The 20,599-nt window shown below is 46.9% G+C and overlaps 1 protein-coding gene across 1 annotated transcript in view; it reads right to left on the bottom strand.

Annotated features, from left to right (window-relative positions):
• Positions 1-20,599, bottom strand: part of Alpk2 (alpha kinase 2) — a 112,633-nt gene that overhangs the window by 17,215 nt on the left and 74,819 nt on the right. The window contains exons 5-10 of the mRNA XM_041639119.1: positions 16,249-19,513; positions 12,703-12,850; positions 5,012-5,139; positions 4,877-4,912; positions 2,159-2,433; positions 1,684-1,772 (exon numbers count right to left, since the gene is read on the bottom strand). Coding sequence (XP_041495053.1) covers positions 1,684-1,772; positions 2,159-2,433; positions 4,877-4,912; positions 5,012-5,139; positions 12,703-12,850; positions 16,249-19,513 — 3,941 coding nt within the window. The remainder of the gene's footprint in view (positions 1-1,683; positions 1,773-2,158; positions 2,434-4,876; positions 4,913-5,011; positions 5,140-12,702; positions 12,851-16,248; positions 19,514-20,599) is intronic.

The following is a 20,599-nucleotide window of genomic DNA, read 5'->3' as shown; positions in this document are numbered from 1 at the left end:
TTCTGAGGAAGCGGGAGCATGCAAACAGGAACTATTTTCTTCCTCCCCTCTTGTGTTCACTGATGTATAAATGGCTGCTCTTCCTGTATCTCCAGTGTCCTGGCATGGCCCTTTCTCTTTCTACTTAGCATGAAAATATGACCTTATCACATAAACAGCTAATAAACACAGGCTCCAGACTCTCAGGAATTTGCTGAGCCTCAAAATACTCAGGCAATGAGTGGATGAAGCATATACTCTCTGCCCAGAGGATTATGGGAAGTGGATCCTGCTCCAGTGTCCCTGGTCTTCCCTGTGGTGTCACCTTGCTTATTAGTTGTGTTGTGACCGTTTCTTGTTCTCGTGTATTTGTTTACTGTTAAGGCAAGGCAGTGAAGGTGGAATCTATGCATGGGGATGTGTCCAGTTTTCAATTTAACATGGTAGATATCGTGATATCTATTTAATGTGGCAGAATCCACTCTTCTATTCACGCATTATATTTACTTAATAGCAGTGCTGGTGAGGTGGCCGAGCAGGTAGGGCCACTTGCTCTACAAGCCTGGTGACCTGAGTTCAATCCCTGGAAACCACAGAAAGGCAGGAGATAACCAACTCCACAGAGCTACCCTCTAACCTCCACGTGTGTGCCATGGCACATACACTCCACTGTCTATGCACACACATGCACAATAGTGATATAAGCTTTTAAAAAATGTGTGTTTTGTGTGTGCAGGTGTTTTGCATCCATGTGTCACTGCATCACAACTATGCAGTGCCTGTGGAAGCCAGAAGAGGGCACCAGATCCTTTGGAACTGGAGCTACAGACTGTCATGAGTCCCCACCAATGGATGCTGGGAATTTAATTAGGTCTCTGAACAAGCACCAAGTGAACTTAAACCCTGAGCCATCTCCCTGGCAGCATAAATAAATAAATAAATAAATAAATAAATAAATAAATAAAAATTTAAGACTATCAAGGGACAGAGAAATGGCTCAATGGTTCAGAGTACTTCCTGTTCTTGCAGAGAACTCTAGCTTTGTCCCCAGTACCTGCCCCCCGCCACGGTGTAGTGACTCATAAACACCTGTCCCTCCAGCTCCAGGACAATAGATCCTGAATCCTGCATCTGCGCCCCCATGTGCACATCCCCACGCAAAGGCACAAATTAGCACTCAATTTACATTTTAAAAATTAATTTATTTTTATTTGTATGGTGTTTTGCCTGCATGTCTGCCTGTTCACCCCTTGCCTGCAGTGCCCACAGGGGCCATAGAGGGCATCAGAACCCCTAGGAATGGATAAGACACCATGTGAATAGAATTTGAACCCAGGTCCTCTGGAAGAGCAGCCAGTGTTCTTAATCATTGAGCCATCCTTCCAGCCCCACATAATTACATTTTTTTAATTTAAAAATATAATCCTTACCAGGTATTCTCTTATACTTCTGGAAATAAAATAAGAACAGGGCAGCAGCCTTATGATCCCCCATGGAGTATAGGCTCCAAAGCTGCACAGAGAAAGCCTGTCTCAAATATCCCCCCTCAAAAAGCAGATAAAGATAAAGGTGACCTGTAGAACCCAGAGAGACAAAAACAAACACTTGACTAATGGGTCTTTCTTACCCTCCCACCTCTAAGTCCTCCACACCCACAGCAAGTCACAGGTAGTCAGTCACCCAAGGCAGGCTCAGCAGACTTACTCTGGCACCTCTCCGAAGCCTTCCAGAGGCTGAGCTTCAGCGGCATAGATCTTGGCGTAGTATCTGGCAGTATTCTGAACGTAGCATTCCTGTATCCCCCAAAGACATTGCAATCCAGATGGTTAGAAGAATTCAGAGTATTGCTCAGCAAGACGATTCCTGTTTCTGAGATTGGTCAGATGAATAGATTCCTAGGCCCCATCATATCGCCCTTTGTTCAAGAGGATTTTTTTTTTTTTTTGCCTTGGGGACCAACATGATCACAGCCCATTGGACCCCAGGTGACAAAAAGGAGTGTTCCTGAGCTGAGCCCAACTCCTTCTGAGGACCGAGAAGCCAATGTTGTCCCCCAAACATTCAGCCTTAATCCTCACCCTAAAGAAGCCAAATGCCCATATGGAAATACTCTCTCATTTTCATCTCATGATGCACTTCATTCTCTCACCCAGAGAGCCACGCTTGCTCCCTTTCCCACCTGAGCAGCGAGTTTGTAGTTCTTCTGCACAAGTTCATCGTTGTTTCTGGTCCCATGGGCAACAGCGTTGTGCACCTTGAGCACACATGCGTGGCCGGGCTGGAAGACCGGCATGAGGCCCTGCATCACCGTGCTACGGAAAGCTTTGCGGTGCACCCCTTCCCCGAAGTGAAGCTCCTCCGTGGAGATCTGGCCACGCAGATGGTCCCCGAAGTAGCTGTCATTGAAGACGTCCTCTTTGAAGATGAGCTGGCTGAATTCTATCTCTTCGCATCCTACAACACAGCACAGCTTTCAGTGGGCGGGGTCATCTCCAGTCCTAGTCTGTGATTTAACTACAATCCCTTTATAAGGATAAAGACAGCGGGGCAGGACAGGCTCCAAAGCTGCACAGAGAAAGCCTGTCTCAAATCCCCCCCCCCAAAAAAAAAGCAGATAAAGATAAAGGTGACCTGTAGAACACAGAGGGACAGATCATGGTTAATGCCGTACAAAGACAAAGTTAACAGGAGTGAGGAGAGAAACCATTGAAGGAGAACAGGCTGAGGGCTGTTGTGTACAAGGGGAGGTTGGCTGGAACAAAGTTGGGGAGTCCAGGAAAGACTTTTGTGTATCTGGAAAACAAAAGCAGAGACATGCAGAGTAACCAGAAGCAAGACTAAAGGATGGTGAAACAGAAGAGCAAAAAGCACCATTGAGGAGATCCGGCAGCACTTGTCTCTCAGCCCTTTCTTTCTTCCTTCCTTCCTTCCTTCCTTCCTTCTCCCTCCCTCCCTTCCTTCCTTCTCCCTTTCTTACTTCTTCCTTCCTTCCTTCCTTCCTTCTTTCCTTCTTTCCTTCCTTCCTTCCTTCCTTCTTTTTTTCCTTCCTTCTTTCTCCCTTTCTTCCTTCTTCCTTCCTTCTCCCTTCTTCCTTCCGCCTTCTCCTTTCTTTCTTCCTTCCTTCCTTCCTTCCCTACTCCCTTCCTTCCTTCTCCCTCCCTCCCTCCCTCCCTTCCTTCCTTCCTTCCTTCCTTCCTTCCTTCCTTCCTTCTTCCCCCACTCCTTGACAATCATGCTGTGCAGCCCAGGCTGGCGTGGAATTCACAATTCGTCTGCCTCAGGCTCCTAAGTACTCCTATTACAGTCTGTAATATCACAGTGTTGGCTAGACCATTTCTAAATCATGATTCTAGGGATTTTGTTGCTAATTTGTTGCCTTTTGAGACGGTGTCTCATATGACCAGGCTGACTTCAAACTCACTATCCAGCTGAGGCAAGACACACACACACACACACACACACACACACACACACACACACACCAGAGCCAGGGGCACAGATACAACCATCCCACCCAGCAGTCTCAGTCTCTTGCTTTCTGTGTACTGGACACTAGAATATTTTGATTATCTCCAATGGCTGTTTTCCAGAGGTCTCAGTTATTTTCTTTGCTTTAAATGCCACGCAGCACATCTTCCAGATGCTCACCCGATATGACCACCAATGCTTCTCTCTCCTGAAACTGGTCCAGGGTGCTATGCTGTGGCAGAGGTTGTCTACGCTTGTGCTGATGCAGGGCTGGCAGCAGGGGTGTGTGGAGCTGCTTTGTTGCTGTGTGCAGTTCTTCCCAGCAACCACATCTTGTTAAGAAGTGGCTGTGTGGGGTAATTTAGATCACGGGCCAGCACAATGGGTAGGGTAGACGGTTACAGGTTGAAAAGGCATTTCCCCAGAGGGATTACCACACGACTGGGGGAGCCCACGGGTGTGAATTCGTCCCACCTTGACTAAAAGTCAGAGAGCTCAGGCCTAGTCTTGCTACTTCAAAGTATATGAGAGGAGGTTTGGCCTAAGGTGTGGTTACTAACAGGATGTTTTGACCTAGGGTGTGGTTACTCGGTGTTTGGGGTATTGAGAAGGTAATTACTTGGTTTATTCTTTGTATCTTGGTAAAGAAGCCTTTTGACGTTCCCCTCATTTCTGGATGAGGGTACATAAAGCCTGTGAGAAATAAACGCGAGGCGAATTTCAGTATTTACTAGATGCCTTCCCGACTCTATCAGCTATCTCTTGTCTATTTCTTTCTTAATCCTCATGCTTCCCTTCAAGTGCAGACGAATAAGCCAGGCAGGACCCCGCAGATGTCTCCCCAGTGAAGATACAACACAGGACACAACAAGCTCAGAGTGCACCAGGCTATGGGAACTCAGTGCATAGCCTAGGGGCAGCATGGATGTCTATGAGCAGCTATTAGGCTATAGAACACCAAATGCGCTGAAAGACAGCACAAAAGCAAACACATCTTTATTTTTTTTTTATTAGAATGCAACGAAACAAGGTTATATTCTGCTTAGCTGAAAAGAAAACTGAAGAATCAAAACGTAACCATAACCGACTAGAAAGCTCCATGCAAGCAAGATTTATGCCTAGAAAAAAATTTCAAGTCCAAACTCCCCCGGACAATTTTCCAAAACTGCATGGCTGCAGTTCAGTTTTTTTCCACAAACAATACATTTCTAGGTGTTTGAAATCTACTGAAATTATAGCTGGGAGAATGGCCCCTCTAGCCCCATGGAAACGGAACCTAAGCCATCATCACGGGCATCTAAGGTAGCCCTTCCTGGGAGAGAGAAGAGTGCACTTGGTCGGGAGAGTGCACAGAGCAATGTGTGTTCGAGGAGCTGGCTGTGTTTTGATGGGGAGCCCACTCTCTGCCAGGTCAGCTGACGTCACTTACCTCTATATTCTGTGCGACTGGAAAGCTGTTTGAGAACTAGAAGGAAACAGAGAGACCAGAGTCAGGACAGGCGTCCCTCTGAGTTGGCAGGGGCCTGGGGCTTTGACGAGCAGCCGAGAAGAAGCCGAGGTTTACCTTCTGCTGTGAGGTTAAACTCAGCAGTGACTTTTCCATAACTGTTCTTGAGGCAGCAGTAATAGAGGCCCTGGTCCTTCTGACCAGCTTGGACGATGGCCAAGGAAACACTGGAGTTGTCCCCTGCGCTGGAATAGGGGACATTAATATTCACATGCTTCAGCATTCTGGAGTTCTAGCATTCTCAAGAAGGAAGGAGCTAAGGTCTTCCTGCCCTGTGCTTGCAGCCATCGGGCTGGCTGATAGACCAGATTCCCCCAATCTGCTAATTAAACAACGTATTTACACATAGAGAGGATCGCTGCATTGCGGTTTAATAGTCTTTTACTTTTCTTTCTTTTTTATTTTATTATTTTTTTATTGTTATTGTTTCTTGAGATGGGGTTTCTCTGTGTAACAGCCCTGGCTGTTCTAGAACTCATTTTGTAGACCAGGTTGGCCTCAAACTTACAGAGCCTGCCTCTGCCTCCCAAGTGCTGGGATTAAAGGCATGTGCTACCACCACCTGGTTTTGGTTTAATAGTCTTACTCCAACACACAATAAGAATGCACAGAAACATTCTGGGGGGCTGACATCAGGACAGTCAGAAGGGCGAGTGCTAAAATCTGGGAGCTGCGGTTGCATAGCTTCGACTTCATCTGAATTAGGTTGACCATACAGGTATCCTGTGTATGAGAGAAGTCATTGACTCTAAACCCAAACCTAAACATAGACACACTAAAAATCTAAAGAAAGTGGCTCCTAGCTTTACCTGAGGGTTCAGAACTGAGGGCTCCTACTTGGTAGGTGATTTTTGCTTTGAGATGGGATCTCACTATGTTGGTCTCAAATTCCAGGCCCCAAGCAATCAATTCTCTTGACCCAGTCTCCCTTCAAATATGGTCAGGGTCCTTTTAAATAATGTACATTTAGTGATTATGTGTATCCCTTCATCTGCCTGCCCAATATTAATAATTACTAGTTCCTATGAATACAAAACCTGATGGCATGGTGGATAAAGACGATGGGGACCATGGTGATGACAATGATAGCAGTGACAGATAATGTATCATACTTGCTAAGTATCAGGCAAATAAAAAAATCATCTTCATGTCATCCTCAGAACAGTTTCAGAGACCCACAAGCCCTGCTGCCGGTCCTCAGATGACGAGGGAACTGAGACACTAAGAGATGGAAGCTTGACCTTAGGCTGGCTCCCCCAGGAACTTCTGATTCCTGCCCTTCAGTCAGGGATAATTACGCCAATGGTTAGAGCTGCTGATGTGGGAGTGTCATATATCAATCTGTTGATTTCGTTGGCTAAGTAATAAACAAACTGCTTGGGCTCATAGCTTAGAACATAGGTGGGTGGAGAAAAACAGAACAGAATGCTGGGAGGAAGAGGAAGTGAGCTCAGAGACGCCATCCTCTCCTCTCCTGGGCAGACACACGCGATGAAGCTCCGACCCAGGATGGACGTAGGCTAGAATCTTCCCGGTAAGCGCACCTTGGGGTGCTACACACAGATGATTAGAAATGGGCTAAATTAATATGTGAGAATTAGCCTAGAAGAGAATGGGCCAAGCAGTGTTTAAATGAATACAGTTTGTGTGTTGTTATTTCGGGCATAAGCTAGCAGGTGGCCGGGGTGCTGGGGACTCAGCCCCGCCGCTCATATCACTACAAGCTGCAGTCTTTATTCAAAAACTGGAAACAATGTGCTTTACTACAAAGCTATACTAAAACATTGCAGTTGCCTCCTCCCACGAGGATAGCAGACAGGGTGCACTCCCGTTTGGGTTTGCCTCATAGTTTGACCGGCACCCATTCATCCAGGTTTGTCTCAGTTGCTCTCTCAACACAAGGCTTTGTTTTGGCTGCTTTTTTCAGTAGACTTCAGCTCTTTGACTGGTACCACCCGGAGTAGACCAATGGTTGAAAACAAGGCCCACTAAATCCTGTCACTTTCTCCCCTGTTCTCCCTCCTAGGTTTGTATAGCCTGCACAGCAACAGTCATGGGAAGGGGTAATAAGATCCCCCTAAAAGGCTGGGGTTAAACTCAAGGAAATTGTCCCATCAGCATCACCCTTGAAGCTCAAGAATTCTCTGATTCTTGGTACAGATTCAGGAAGACCCCATCTGTCTTGCTGTTTTCTCTCATTGCTCCAGTTCCTTGTGGGAAAAAAGACTGAGAACTCAGAAAGGCCTGGATTCCAATCCTGTGGTGAATCTTGGACACACTACTTAGCCGCACCCTCAGCTTCCAGCGCGTGAACCCAGAAAAAACAATGTTGCTTGCTGACTGGAATATGGGGAGCGGCAGACACCAGGCATGTGAGCCTCGCTTTGTTCGTGCGTCATGAGGATGGGGTTCAGTAGTGTCAATGGGCTTTCTCCATGAGGAAAACCACTTTTTAATGTCCCAAAGAGGGCCGTTCCATGGTTAGTCATGGGGATTCAGTGATGGGGAAGAAAAGCAGCCATTAACTCAGAGGAAATACGGCAATGCCACTGTGGAAAGCAAATGAGATCTGTGTCTTTTGAGTCAGAGAGGAGAGCTGAGTCCTATCTGTTACTCTGTAAGGAAGGAATCCCTATCGTTAGGGCAGCCGGGCTACACGAACAGAAGATGCTCAGCTGTGAAGACGAATGTCAAAGGTGTCCACACCAAGGGTGTGACCAGAAGCACACAGCCAAAGGTGAAACTGGCTGGACAGAGAGAAGCCTATCTCAGACTCCTCAGAGAACTACATTTTCCAACCCGATTCCCAAGGAACCGGAGGCAGCTACCAGCATCCCCTCAGCACCCAACCTGGGCTGAACAGTGCTCGGTTTTTCCTCTCCAGAATCATTTGATGGGGATGTACCTTCAGTAACACCCAGTTTGTTGTTGCCTGGAGTCCGGCATAAAGACCTCACCCAGTTATCAGCTGGACCACTCCCTGTGCATGATGCTTCCTGCAAAATCTCATGACACTCTCAAGCGTCTATTTTTCCCAGGGAGGAGAGTGGGTTCCTAGTAGCCAAAAGAGTCTGAACGGCCACAAGAGCCTTAGAGACTGCCAACTTGAAAGCTCCCCGGAGCCAAGACACATCACTACCACACACGCACACAGTGCCTGCCGCTGCAATTTTTTTTACTTATTTATATATTTTTGTGGTGTGTCTAGGGTCTACAAGCCCTGCCCACAAGAACACGTTTTGACTCCCAACTTCCAAACTGTAGCCTGTAAGGAAACTACCTAAAACTGGACAGAGGCCAGAGGCGACTGCATGTCCCTGGTAGGTCACAAGTCACCACAGGCTTACTACAAGGTGACTTTGCTTATAGGAGATTGTCCCTGCATTTGCCTTTGCTGTTTACTATTTAAAATAGAACACATCCAGCTCTATGCAGTGGTACAGCCTGTACTGTCAACTATTGTAGGGATAAGTCCCGCCCCTAAGGGGGCATGTTCGCCTCGGGCTAATGTTTGCCTATAAATTTGACGAGCTTTCTCCCAGCCCTTGCTTCTGCTTTCCTGGTCTCCACAGGAATGGTGGTTCTGTAAGACTATTTCTCCATTAAAGCTGTATATATATTTTTACAATCTGTCTGCATTTGCTTACGTCGTTACAAACTATGAAGGAAGTTGAAACAGAAGGACTGTAAGAGTTCAGGACCAGCCTGAGCAACTAGTGAGATCCCAGCTCATGAAACAAAAATGGACAATAAAATGATCTTCCCAGACAGGTTGTTTTTTTTTTTTTTTTTTTTTTTTTTTGATTTTCGAGACAGGGTTTCTCCATAGCTTTTGGTTCCTGTCCTGGAACTAGTTCTTGTAGACCAGGCTGGCCTCGAACTCACAGAGATCCACCTGTCTCTGCCTCCTGAGTGCTGGGATTAAAGGCGTGCGCCACCACCGCCCGGCCTTCCCAGACAGTTTTGAGTCAATGTATTGACTTGAAGGTTTCTGTGCTGAAGAAAAGATAACTCGCAAGTTTAGTGCCTGTTAAACATAAGCTGACCTCATGTTTATTTGAAAACATGACTTCTACATCCTTTTACCTTATTGGCTATTTACATCTTCATTCCTCAAATGCCCATTTGAACAGTTTTACCATATTATTTATTCCCTTCTCATTTGATGAGTTTAAGACCTTTGCTACGTTAAATTCACCTTTGAGAGAATTCACCTCTTTGAAATCTATACCTTGGCAAATGTTATAATTTGTGTATTGAATGTCCTCCACAAAGTGTGTATGCTAAGGATTTGTCCCCAGGGTGGTGCTAGTGGGTCCTTTAGGAGTTAAGGCATAGAAGTTGGTCTTTAAGCTAAAAATATAAAATGGAAAAAAGAAAGAATATTCAACAAATGGTGCTGGCATAACTGGATATCAACATGTAGAAGAATGAAAATAGATCCATATATATCCCCATGCACAAAACTCAAGTTCAAACGGATCAAAGACCTCAACATAAAGCCAACCACACTGACCCTCATAGAAGAGAAAGTGGGAAGTACACTTGAATGCATTGGCACAGGAGATCACTTCCTAAATATAACCCAGCAGCACAGACACTGAGAGAAACAATTAATAAATGGGACCTCCTAAAACTGAGAAGCTTCTGTAAAGCTAAGGACATGGTCAATAAGACAAAACGGCAGCCTACAGAATGGGAAAAGATCTTCACCAACTCCACATCAGACGGAGGACTGATCACCAGAATATACAAAGAACTCAAGACACTTGACATCAAAAGAATGAATAATCCAATAAAAAATGAGGTACAGACCTAAACACAGAACTTTCAACAGATGAATGAATCTCAAAGGACTGAAAGACACTTAAGGAAATGCTCAACATCCTTAGCCATCAGATGCAAAAAAAAAAAAAAAATCAAATGCAAATCAAAACAACTCTGAGATTCCATCTTACACCTGTCAGAATGGCCAAGATCAAAAACACTGATGGCAACTTATGGAGAGGTTGTGGTGTGAGGGGAATTCTCCTCCATTGCTGGTGGGAGTGCAAACTTGTACAGACGCTTTGGAAATCAGTATGGCAATTTCTCATAAAATTAGAAAACAATCTACCTCAAGACCTCAAGCAATGCCATTGTTGGTTATATACCCAAAAGATGTTCCATCATACCATAAAAACATGTGTTCAATGCTCAACTATGTTCATAGTAGGATTATTTGTAATAGCCACAGAACCTGGAAACAACCTAAATGCCCCTCAACTGAAGAATGGATAAAGAAGATGTGATACATTAACACAATGGAATACTACACAAGGGTAAAAAATAGTGACATCTTGAAATTTGCAGGCAAATAGATGGATCTAGAAAAAAAAAACATATTGAGTGAGGTAACCCAGATCCAGAAAGACAAATATAATATGTATTCACTCATAAGTGGCTTTTAGACATAAAGCAAAGAAAAGCCAACCTACAGGCCACTAGAAAAGAAAGAGGACCCTTAAAAAAAAAAAAAAAAAAGAAAGAGGACCCTAAGGAGACATACATGGATCTACATAGGAAGGTGAAAAAGATAAGATCTCCTGAGTCATAGGGGTTAAGGGAGAGGGCAGAAGGGGAGAGGGCTGTAAGGGAGGAGAGTGGAGAAAAAAATATATAGCTCAATAAAAAGCAATTAAAAACAGAAGTTGATCTTTATATTTTTGAGGACATGTCCGGGATCGCAGCACTTGAGCCTGTACTCTTAGCTATGACGTCAGCATTTCACTCTAACACAGGTCTTTCCCCTCTCACTGGCATCGGGAACACCCATCACAGACCCGGAGTGACAGGTCTGCCAAGTCCTAGACGGGACCTCTACAGTGATGAGATAGATAAGCTTCACTATGAGGAAGTTATCTCGGGTTATTTCACTAGAATGATGGAGAGTCAGCTGACGCAATAAGGCCCTGAGCTACTTCAGGTAGGGACGGATAAACATCACGTACTGAGCTGGATGTAAGGGTGAGAGGAATTAACAAGCTTTTGAAAACCATCTGAAATCATGCAAACGATTTGTCTATGGACAGAGGAGTTGAGACTTACAAACTTTCTCAAGTAGCAATATGAACACAAATTGGTCTAAGCTATTTCTAAGAAGAAACAAAGCAAATGTTACAAAGACGTCAAAGGCCTTGACTGCTTGCTAGTGATGTGTGTTCCCTAGAGGGAGGCTGGGATTTGGGGAATATTCCGTAGATACAAAGAGGACCTGGGAAGTGCCAACACTTATCTGAGCCTAGAATGAGAAGAGTTAATTAAACAAGGCGGGAAGTGCTGGTTAATTGTTCTTGATTGACACTTTCAGAGAAGAATTAAAATCAATAATGAGTGCATTAGAAGTGAAGCTCTAGGGGCTGCCAGGATTTACAAATCAAAGCACTTCTTTGCTATTATAATTGTTTTTAAGCCAAGTACAAGACAGGCAGGGTAATGGGGAACATTCGAGAAATTAGTCTCCAGACATTCGTTCCAAGCAGGAATATTTGACTGAATATAGGGGTTCATATTTCCCACCTTTTCAGTCTGTTCCTGTTGAGATCAAAAGAATAGGAATACCCCCAAGGACTCTGGGAGCTTTCCCGGGACCTCTCTGGGCTGAAAGAAGCTCTTGGGAGCTGCTTAAGTTACACTGACCTCCATTGATTTGTTTGGAGGACTTGTCAGATGAGCCAGGACTGCACGGGTTTTTTGAACAGGCATTCCTTCATTCCTGGGACTGATTTAAGGAGCTGAGTGGGCTGGCCTACATGATGTGTTTTGGCAATGACGCTCACACTCACCTCCTTCTCTGACTCCTGCGACAACTTAAGGACCCGGGTATAATATGCTCTTTCTGTCTTAAGGGAAGCTGTTTCTCTTCCTCAAAAGCTTTACTTTTCTGTGACCTTGTGGCACTCCTCCACCCCTGTCTTCTCCTTAGCTTTATTTGACCTTTGTTAGATTAATGGGGGGTTCTGAATCAGAAAACATCCATAAATAAGAGTTCCAGAGAGTTTTGTAACCTTAGGCCCGGTAGGCCTGGAGGCCTTCAAACTAGAATGTCACACTGCATCCTGACTAAAAACTGGAACCAGAGAGCCTGCAATTCCCAGGATGCACAACTCAAAGAAGGCAGAGCTGAAGCAAGAGCCAGCCGCCATGTTCCCTGTTGGGACACTGGGCGCCACTCTTCCTCTTGGATACTGGGTTAACCTTTCTTCACTCTGACAGAAATGTCTGACAAAGACTTCCTTTTGACTTGAGGTTTCAGGTCGTGGCCAGTTGACTCCATGTTTCTGGGTCTCTATCAGAGAAGAAGGGCATGGAGGCTGGAAGCCCTTACTTCATGGCAGCCAAGAAACAGAGAGACAAGAGCCACAGACAAGGCGCCTTCAAAGGCACACCCCAGAAAACCTGCTCCAATCAGGCCCCACATCCGAGATTCCACCACCTCCCAGTAACGCCACCAAGTTAGGAAGCCATCGGAGGACTGGCCAGTTCTGTCAGAGCCCTCACTTTCTAATTCGTTCTCCAAAGCCCATCACCTGTCAATCAAGCCTTTAGCTCAGGAGCCTTTGGGGGGGGGGGCACTTCATATCCAATGATGTTGGATACGGAATCTCTGCTTCAGCTTGCCTCTCCTTTCCTCTTATGGTTTTCTTTGACAACCACACTAAGTAAGAGGGCAAAAGTGAGTGGACGGTCGGGGAGGACAAGCGTCCTACCTTCTCTTGACCTGTGCTATTGACTGCGAATCTTTCGTCCAGCAGATGGTCGAATCTTCGTGGATCTCTGCAAACTGGCAGCTCAGCTTCACATTCCCAGAGCGGTCAGGAGCCATCTCAGCCTGGATCTTCTTCAGCAGCACTGGGGCTAGAAGCACATTTGCAGGTTAGGGTAGACGAGAGGCCTTCACACTCCACCTCGGTTATCAGCAACAGTCCTGAGAGACAGGGAGCAGGTCCCTAAATCACAAATGAAGCACCCGAGAGCCGTGGCTGCTCAAACGCACCCCTGGGGAACAAATGAAGCACCCTAATAGAAAACACTTCCTTTTTGTTACTTAAATTCCGAAGGTCTATAATGCTCCTAGCAAAATAGAGCTTGAGCTATTCTGGTTTTTGTTTTGTTGTTTTGTTTGTTTGTTTTTTGAGACAGGGTTTCTCTGTAGCTTTGGAGCCTATTCTGGAACTAGCTCTTGTAGACCAGGTTGGCCTCCAATTCACAGAGATCTGTCTGCCTCTGCCTCCCGAGTACTGGGATTAAAGGTGTGTGTCACCACTGCCCAGCTTATTTCTGGTTTTTAATTTAGATTTATTTAACTTTATATGCACATATATCTGTGCACCGTGTGTGTGCTTGGCGTCTGCAGGGGTCAGAGGAGGCCATCAGATTCCCTGGAACTAAAGTTATAGATGGTTGTGAACCTCCGTGTGAATGCTGGGAATTGAACCTGGGTCCTCTGCAAAAGCAGCAAGTGCTCTCCAGCCCAAAATGTGTTTTTCTTTAAGAGGAGAAAGGTCCAGCAGATTATAGAAGCCTAGTCTGTAGGATTTGGCCCAAATAAGATACTGTTAAATAATTACCTGATCAAAATCAGAGCTGGTGATTCAGCAGTGGAATGAAATCGGCACTATCAAAGTAAGTGAGGTTAAGACCCCAAATGTAAAAGACAACTCAATAATAAATTATCTGTGGGATAAAATTCATTCACACATGCACACACACAGTGCAGCTGTCTGTGAAGATGGTCTGGTGAACTGGACATGTGTGTTTGGCATCCACCTCACTGGCAAAAGCGATGTCTATCTGGACGGAGCAGAAATAGTGAGGCGATGACTCCCGCAGGATGGGCTGAGATGTGAGTTTGCCTCTTGAGTTTAACCTGAGATGAATGGAGGTTCTCATGCACAAATGTGTAATTGGGAAGGGCAGCCACTGGGTGGCGGTATAGGCATTAGAATGACAGGAAGCCCGCGTGACCCAGCTGAGAGAACAGTTCATCAGACCTGTGGTTGAGGGAGTGTGATCAATTCAATACAGTCCAGGTGGGGCAGAGTGCTGCGGCGTTGGCAATACAAAAGAACACATCATCACAGAATGCTGTCTGGTCCACAGGCCAGCCAGAAGTACCAATTCAAGGCCTTGCTCACTCGGCTGCCTCGAAGTTTGCTACAGTGGATGTGCTTCGTTGTTTCCAGTTTTTCCTCAACCCCACAGATAATAAGAAATCAGAAGGAGATTTAAGATCAGACTCTGGACGCTGGAAGTGGAAACGGGCTGGCTGAGTCGTAAATCCCTCAACTAGAGCCTCCATGAGGTTGCTGCCAATGTTATGGGAGCTGATCACATTGTGGTATGGCGAGGAGGGAGGAGGGTATAGCACAGGGGCAGAGCTGAACGACACAGTCAGCCAAGACCATGTTCGTGTGGCAGACAAGTAGAAACGCCACCTCTGAGCAAAGGTGCACTAAGTTTACCTTCTGACCAGCCTGGTTGAGGGAAGACAATAAAAAAAAAAAAAATCCTCGGCTACAGAGCCAGCTTGATGGAGTAAAGCCTCTTGTTGCCAAGCCTGACACCCGAATTCAATCCCTGAGCGCCCCCCCCCCCGCCCCCGGCTCCGTGGAAGGCAAGAACTGACTTCTGGAAGCTGTCTTTACACACATGCACACACGTGCACGCACGCACACACATGCACTCATGTAAGTATGCACGCACACACACACACATGTAAATGTAATTTGAAAAGACTCTCCTGTTATACAGGAAGCTTCCACTGCTCTAAGCTTTGGATGCCCCTTGGCACCCAGGGTCCATTTTATTTCTCTCAGGATCACCTGAATGCATTTACCCGCCGCATATCCCACCATGTCACAGGGGGAGGGCATTAAATCAGGGTTGCTCGGAAGGAGAGCACCAGGCTGCTGGGTCCACACAGTCAAGGCAGTACCCAGCTTCATGTGACCCACATAGACTGGAGATGAGGACCCAGGTCTCACAAAGCCAGCCCCCTGCACCAGAACTGAAGACCTCTCTGTTGTATTTTCCTAGTGGGCACATTAAACAGCAGGCCAAAACCAGGAAAAGCTGGAAAGCAAAACCAAGACCTTTGGAGTACTCACTGCCGAAGTAGGTTTTTTTTTTCCTGGTTTTTCAAGACAAAGTTTCTCTGTGTAACAGCCCTAGCTGTCCTGGAATTAGCCCTTGTAGACCAGGTTGGCCTCCAACTCACAGAGATTCACCTGCCTCTGCCTCCCAAGTGCTAGGATTAAAGGGATGTGTGATACTGCCCAGCCAACAGTTTTCCTGTAGCTTTGGAGCCTTCCTGGAATTTGCTCTGTAGGTCAGGTTAGTCTTGAACTCACAGAGATCTGCCTGCCTCTGTTGAATACTGGGATTAAAGGTGTGTGCCCTCACTACCTGGCTCATGAAGTAAATTCCTCACTGACAGAAGCTCGTACACAGTAATTAGAACTAATTATAAAAAGAAGGTCTTGTCAAGGGCAGAGTTTATGAAGCAACCATCCCATAATAGTAAATCATTTCCCAGGTCATTGATCTTCATCTGTGTATTGACTCTTCAGACTTCTGCTTCTTTAGGGGTGTGGAATGGGCATGGCTGAACAGTCCCTTAGGCCGAATGGGAGGGATGATGCCGAAGTCTTTGAGGCTCAAAGGGACTGAAACCTGGGTAGATTCGGGTACTGGAGACAGGAAGTTGGGAAGAAATTTTATACTTAAATTTGGAAGAAAAACCAAGGTTTTTTTTAATTGTTACACTTAACAATTAAAAAAGAGAATCTCAAATTGGGTTGAAATGTTTCTTTGTGTCCCCTGCTCAGCATGTGGTCGTTTTAGTCTTACAGATTTGCTACACCAGTGTCGCTGCTCATCTTTTAAAGGAGATTTCTTAAAGAGATAATTAAACCACAAAGCATCTTCGCCACATCCCCCTCCAGCAGGCAGCCTTGATGAGGGGTTCTCTGGTGTGCATCTCCTCTCAAGTCACCTGGGGACTGGGTACAAGTGCAGGTTTTTAAGGACGCCCCCGCCCAACATCAGGAACTGTATTGGTGCTCAGAATCCTGCGTTTGAACAAGCTTGCCAGAGAAATGATGCCTGCCTGCTCAAGTTTGAGAACCTTGGGACCCTTGGTCACAGCCGTGACATCCACACCCACCCACCCACCGGACGCTCACCTAAACTGACAGGGACACAGGAGGCTCACGCCTAGCCCTTCAACAATGCTAAAAGCAGCAAGGCCTCACCTTTGCCTTCCGCTTTGCAAGGGGCCTTTTGGGAGTCTTTTTTCTCATCAGTGTGGGACAGGGACTTTTCAAATTTGGGCGTTTTCTTCAGAATGGAGTTCTTTCTCATATTTTCCCTCTCCTCCAATCTGAGTCTCAGGGCTGCCACCCTGGAGAGAATTTTCTTCTTTACCCCTGCAGCCAAATGTCCACTCCCTGAGGCCTCTTGCTTTTTCTTGTCCTCCTCTGGCCCAGCCGTTGCTGATCGGGCCCCAGGTGCCTTGCTGGTGTGGGCCACCACATGCTTCTGCTGTTCCTCTCTGGACTTTTTCCTGCTAGCCTGGGCGGAGCCCTTTTGACACAGGTCCTTAAGTAATAAGCCTTCAGGGGCTTTCTCTGACTCACAGTCTCCTGAAACGAAAGCCAAGGTCTTTGCTGGGGAGTGGGATGAGGTTAGAGGTTTGGTTTCCACAATCTGAATCTCCTCCGATTTCAGTTCCTCAACGCCATGGCTTATTGACAAGCGTGTGACGTTTCTTTTGAGAGATGAAGTACATGGTGTGTGTGTGAGATCACTTGAAGAGGCCACAGGTTTCCCACACTCACTCTCCATGGCTCCTTTTTCCTTCCACGTAGGAAGTACATCTTGGTGGTTTCTGGGCACAGACTCACCGTGAATGTGGCTTGTGGTGTCATTGGTCTCAACCTCAACAGATGCAGGAGTCGCTCCTCTGAGACAACTAGAAAGAGATGGCATGGGGGAAATTAATTCGGCCTTGTCCTTTGTCACCTGCCCAGCCTCTCCTAGGCCTCGGTCACTGCCATCTTGGCTCATGTTGCATACGCTTGGAATTCTTTGTCTTTCTTCACCAGGACATTGGGCTTGACAAAGGGCAGCCTGGGCCTCTGCTTTTGCCTTGTCAGCCTGACTTTGTTTGGCATCTGCCTTCTCTCTGTCTATGTGATTTTGGTTGATTGTGCTTTCATTTGGAATGATTTCCCCACTGTTCTGGGGATGGGGAACCTGCAGGGTGGCGGGTTGGATGTCTGCCCTCTGACATGTGTATCTGTCGGTGGATTCATTCCCTTCTGTGTTGGAGTCGGAGGGCTCTGGCTTCTCAGACCAGACACACTCCATCCCACGTCTACCATCAATGGGATCCACAGAGGACTCCAGGATGCTAGGAACGTTCACAAACTGTCGAAAGAAGGCAGGGCCGCGTATCTTCCTCTCATTTCCTTCCTGGTCTTCATTCCTGGTTTCAACACTTTCTGTCTCCCCACTTTTGGAAGCCTCTAGTGGAGAGAATGTGACTTCCAACCCCGCTTCCTCAACAGGGTCTACGGACGACTCCAGGAGTCTGGGTTGGTCCAGACACTGGGAAGACAGACTGCTGTAATACGCGCATCTGGCTGGTGCCTCGCCTGCCCAGGCATCCCTGTTAGCACCTGCTCTTAGGATGTCAGACAGAGCCCAGCCCCTATTAGGGGCAGTGAGACCAACTTCTGCCTCCTTGGACCCATAATGCAAGGCTTGTTCTGGTTGCCAGGTTTCAAAATCAGGAGCTTCCAGCGTTATGATCTTCACTTTGCTGACCGCAGCCCAACTTCCTAGTCCTACATCTTCTTTTTCTTCAAGGAGGATGTCAGGGAGAGATGGAGCATTGCTTAGTTCATGTGATGGAAGTTGCTTATCGTCTTCCATAGTCTTCTCAGCTGCCACTGAGACACTGGTCCTCGGGTCAGTGCTCTGCCCAATTTCTTCCCCGGAATCTGCTAGGGGGTGCTCGAAGGGTTCCGCTTTGACCTCCTGTTGCGTGCCAGGTATCGGGGGCAGATTTTCTTGGAAATCATTTGCAGAAAGAGAACGCTGGTAGGATGTGCACTGTTTTCTTTCACTTCCCTTTTCCTGAAAGTCCTCTTCAAGGCTTCCGCCATGGTCTCCCTCCACTAGCTGGCTCTTATACTCAGGCTGGTTATCAGTTTGAAAGGGAGCACTCCACAGATCCTGCCTCTCCGGCAGTAAGAAGTGGCCACAAGCTCCTGGAATACTGGGTGCTACGATAAACATCTCCCTGGTCATCTCACTAGTAGAGCTGCTTAAAGAACGGCCTGGCTGTATGTTGGAAAGAGATTCAAAATTATTTGCCTCTCGTGCCTCACATGAGGCCTGGTCATCACCATCAACAAGGTTGCTGTCCTCAAGAGCTGAAACGGTGTGACAACTGATGGTGTGGATGCTGGTGGCATCAGCTAATGTGTCCTCCTCGGTCTCCCTGGTCACCTGATGGCAATCAACACTAGCAGCTGATTCTGCTGATGGTTCTTTTGGGCATCCCCTGACTGAACTGTAATCAGGAAGCGTGTCTATGGCACCTGGAACACCAAGATTGGCGCTTTTACAGCCTCCTTCGCTAACGCCCGCAAAGGAGCCGTTCTCACCAAGGGGCTGTGTCTCACCAAGCCCCCCGAAGTCGTAGAGTTCTGTGGAAGAGAAGATGGAGGGAGAAGTCCCCAGGTCAGATGGTGTTTCCCCCACAGCATCTCCGCTGGCCTCCTGCCATGTGTCCCAGGTGAAGGCACTGTTAGAAAGTGGGGACTCGGCTGGCTTTCCATTCTTGCCACTCTCATACATAGACTGGGGAGACTCAGAACCTTGCGTCTGAAGAACAGCCAGTGCCTTGTCAGTAGAACATAAATCACATTCTTTGCTTTGCCCTTCTGTCCGTTCCAAGTCCCCAGGGCAAATGTCTTCAGGCAAATATTTATCCGCTGGTGCTCTAACGGGAAGATCCATGGTATCATAACATGTTTCTTGGTCACCGGCTTCAAAACACCCGGTCACACATGCAGCTTCTCTGCCCCTTGCCCCACTGCCCACGTTTTCCAAGGTGAGGGAGGGAGCAGAGGACTGAGAGAAATGAGCCTCTGGCTCCTGGCAGTGGGCACTGTCACCTGGAGGGAGAGGAAGATGCCATGAGGAGGGAACCTGGGGCACTGCCTCATCGTTGCCTTCTAGGGTACTCCATTCATGTGCTCGTTCTGCCCAGAGAGCACCAGGCCTGTGGCCTTCTCTGCTTTGTCTGGCTTCCTGTTGGAGCCCCTGAGGAACGACTTCCAGGTCCAGGTGTTGGGCCAATGATGCATTCTCCTGGTTGATCTCACTCAAGCTGGAGACAACATTTGTTGTGGTCCCGGTGAATGAAGGCTCCTCCCCAGCAGGCAGGGAGAAAGCTGGCATCTGCTCGAGACCACTTCTCTCCCCGGTGGTTTCCTGGATTTGCAGCTGGAAAAAGGGAAAGTGGTATTAATAGGATGTTCCTGAGAAAGGCCACATAGGATTTATCTGCAGCCCCAGGGGTGCTAATCCTTGACAACCTTCACAAACGACAAGGCCCATAGCAAAAATGACTGAAATCAGAACATTAATCCCCAAACTCCCTCTGGCTAGTAGACACTTCCCAGGAAACTGCAAATTTAAACCACTCTAATCCAGGTGGACTCATGCCCAGTCTCCCCACGAGAAGCAAAAAGCCTCCTGGCAGTCATCATGAGTTTAGTGATTTCCCCCTCTCCCTGAGGAAGAAAGATGGAAATAAAGGGAACGCTAAACTAGTTTGGAACAAATCACAGCAAGACCTGTGGGCATCTCTCTTGAGCGATGACTTTCACATCACCATTACAAATGATACCAACACTGCTCACAAAGCAGTTATGGGCAACTTTTGTCCCCCAAATAGTGCAGCTTCCCGATTAATACTGTTACTGAAAGGCAGAGAGAAAGAGCGAGTCGGATATGGTGGTAGTCCATGCCTGTTATGTTAGTACTCGTGGGGCCAAGGCAGGAGGCTCACTTGATCTCAGAAGTTCAAGACCAACCTGGGCAACACAATGAGATTCCTGTTCCAAAAGTACATGCATGCATGCGAAGGCGGTGAGAAAAGCCTGTTCCTCTAAAGGATTCTGAAGTGTAGAATACATCCCTTTCCCCAGAACTTCAGAAAATAAAGCTGGAAAAGAGTAGAGCGAGGCCTCTCCCTGAAGCCCGCCTCCAGTGGAGCAAAGGAGATTCAATTGGCCACCTGCACTGCCAATCATGTCTGACCCAGACCAGACTGAAAATTCTGAACTTTTCATTCAGGCTTTGGGGCAAGAAACCACCTTCTCCAGAAGTAGGAGATGATTATGTAAGTTGTTTGGAGAAAGGGAAGGGGAAAGAAAGAAGGAGGGGGCTAGAGAGGGGCAGTGGGGAGGGGAAGAGAAAACTCCTACAGTCTAAACACTGAGCCCAGCCCAGCACTGTCTGAATAATGTGTGATTCTAGCTATTACTTAAGGAGAAAGAAAACTCTTGGCCATGTTCTTGTCTCTTG

The sequence above is a fragment of the Microtus oregoni genome, unplaced genomic scaffold (genome assembly GCF_018167655.1).
Source record: "Microtus oregoni isolate MIOR12 unplaced genomic scaffold, Mior012 000057F_ref0000458, whole genome shotgun sequence".
In the NCBI taxonomy this organism is placed as follows: domain Eukaryota; kingdom Metazoa; phylum Chordata; class Mammalia; order Rodentia; family Cricetidae; genus Microtus; species Microtus oregoni.
This window is presented reverse-complemented; position numbering and strand designations above follow the sequence as displayed.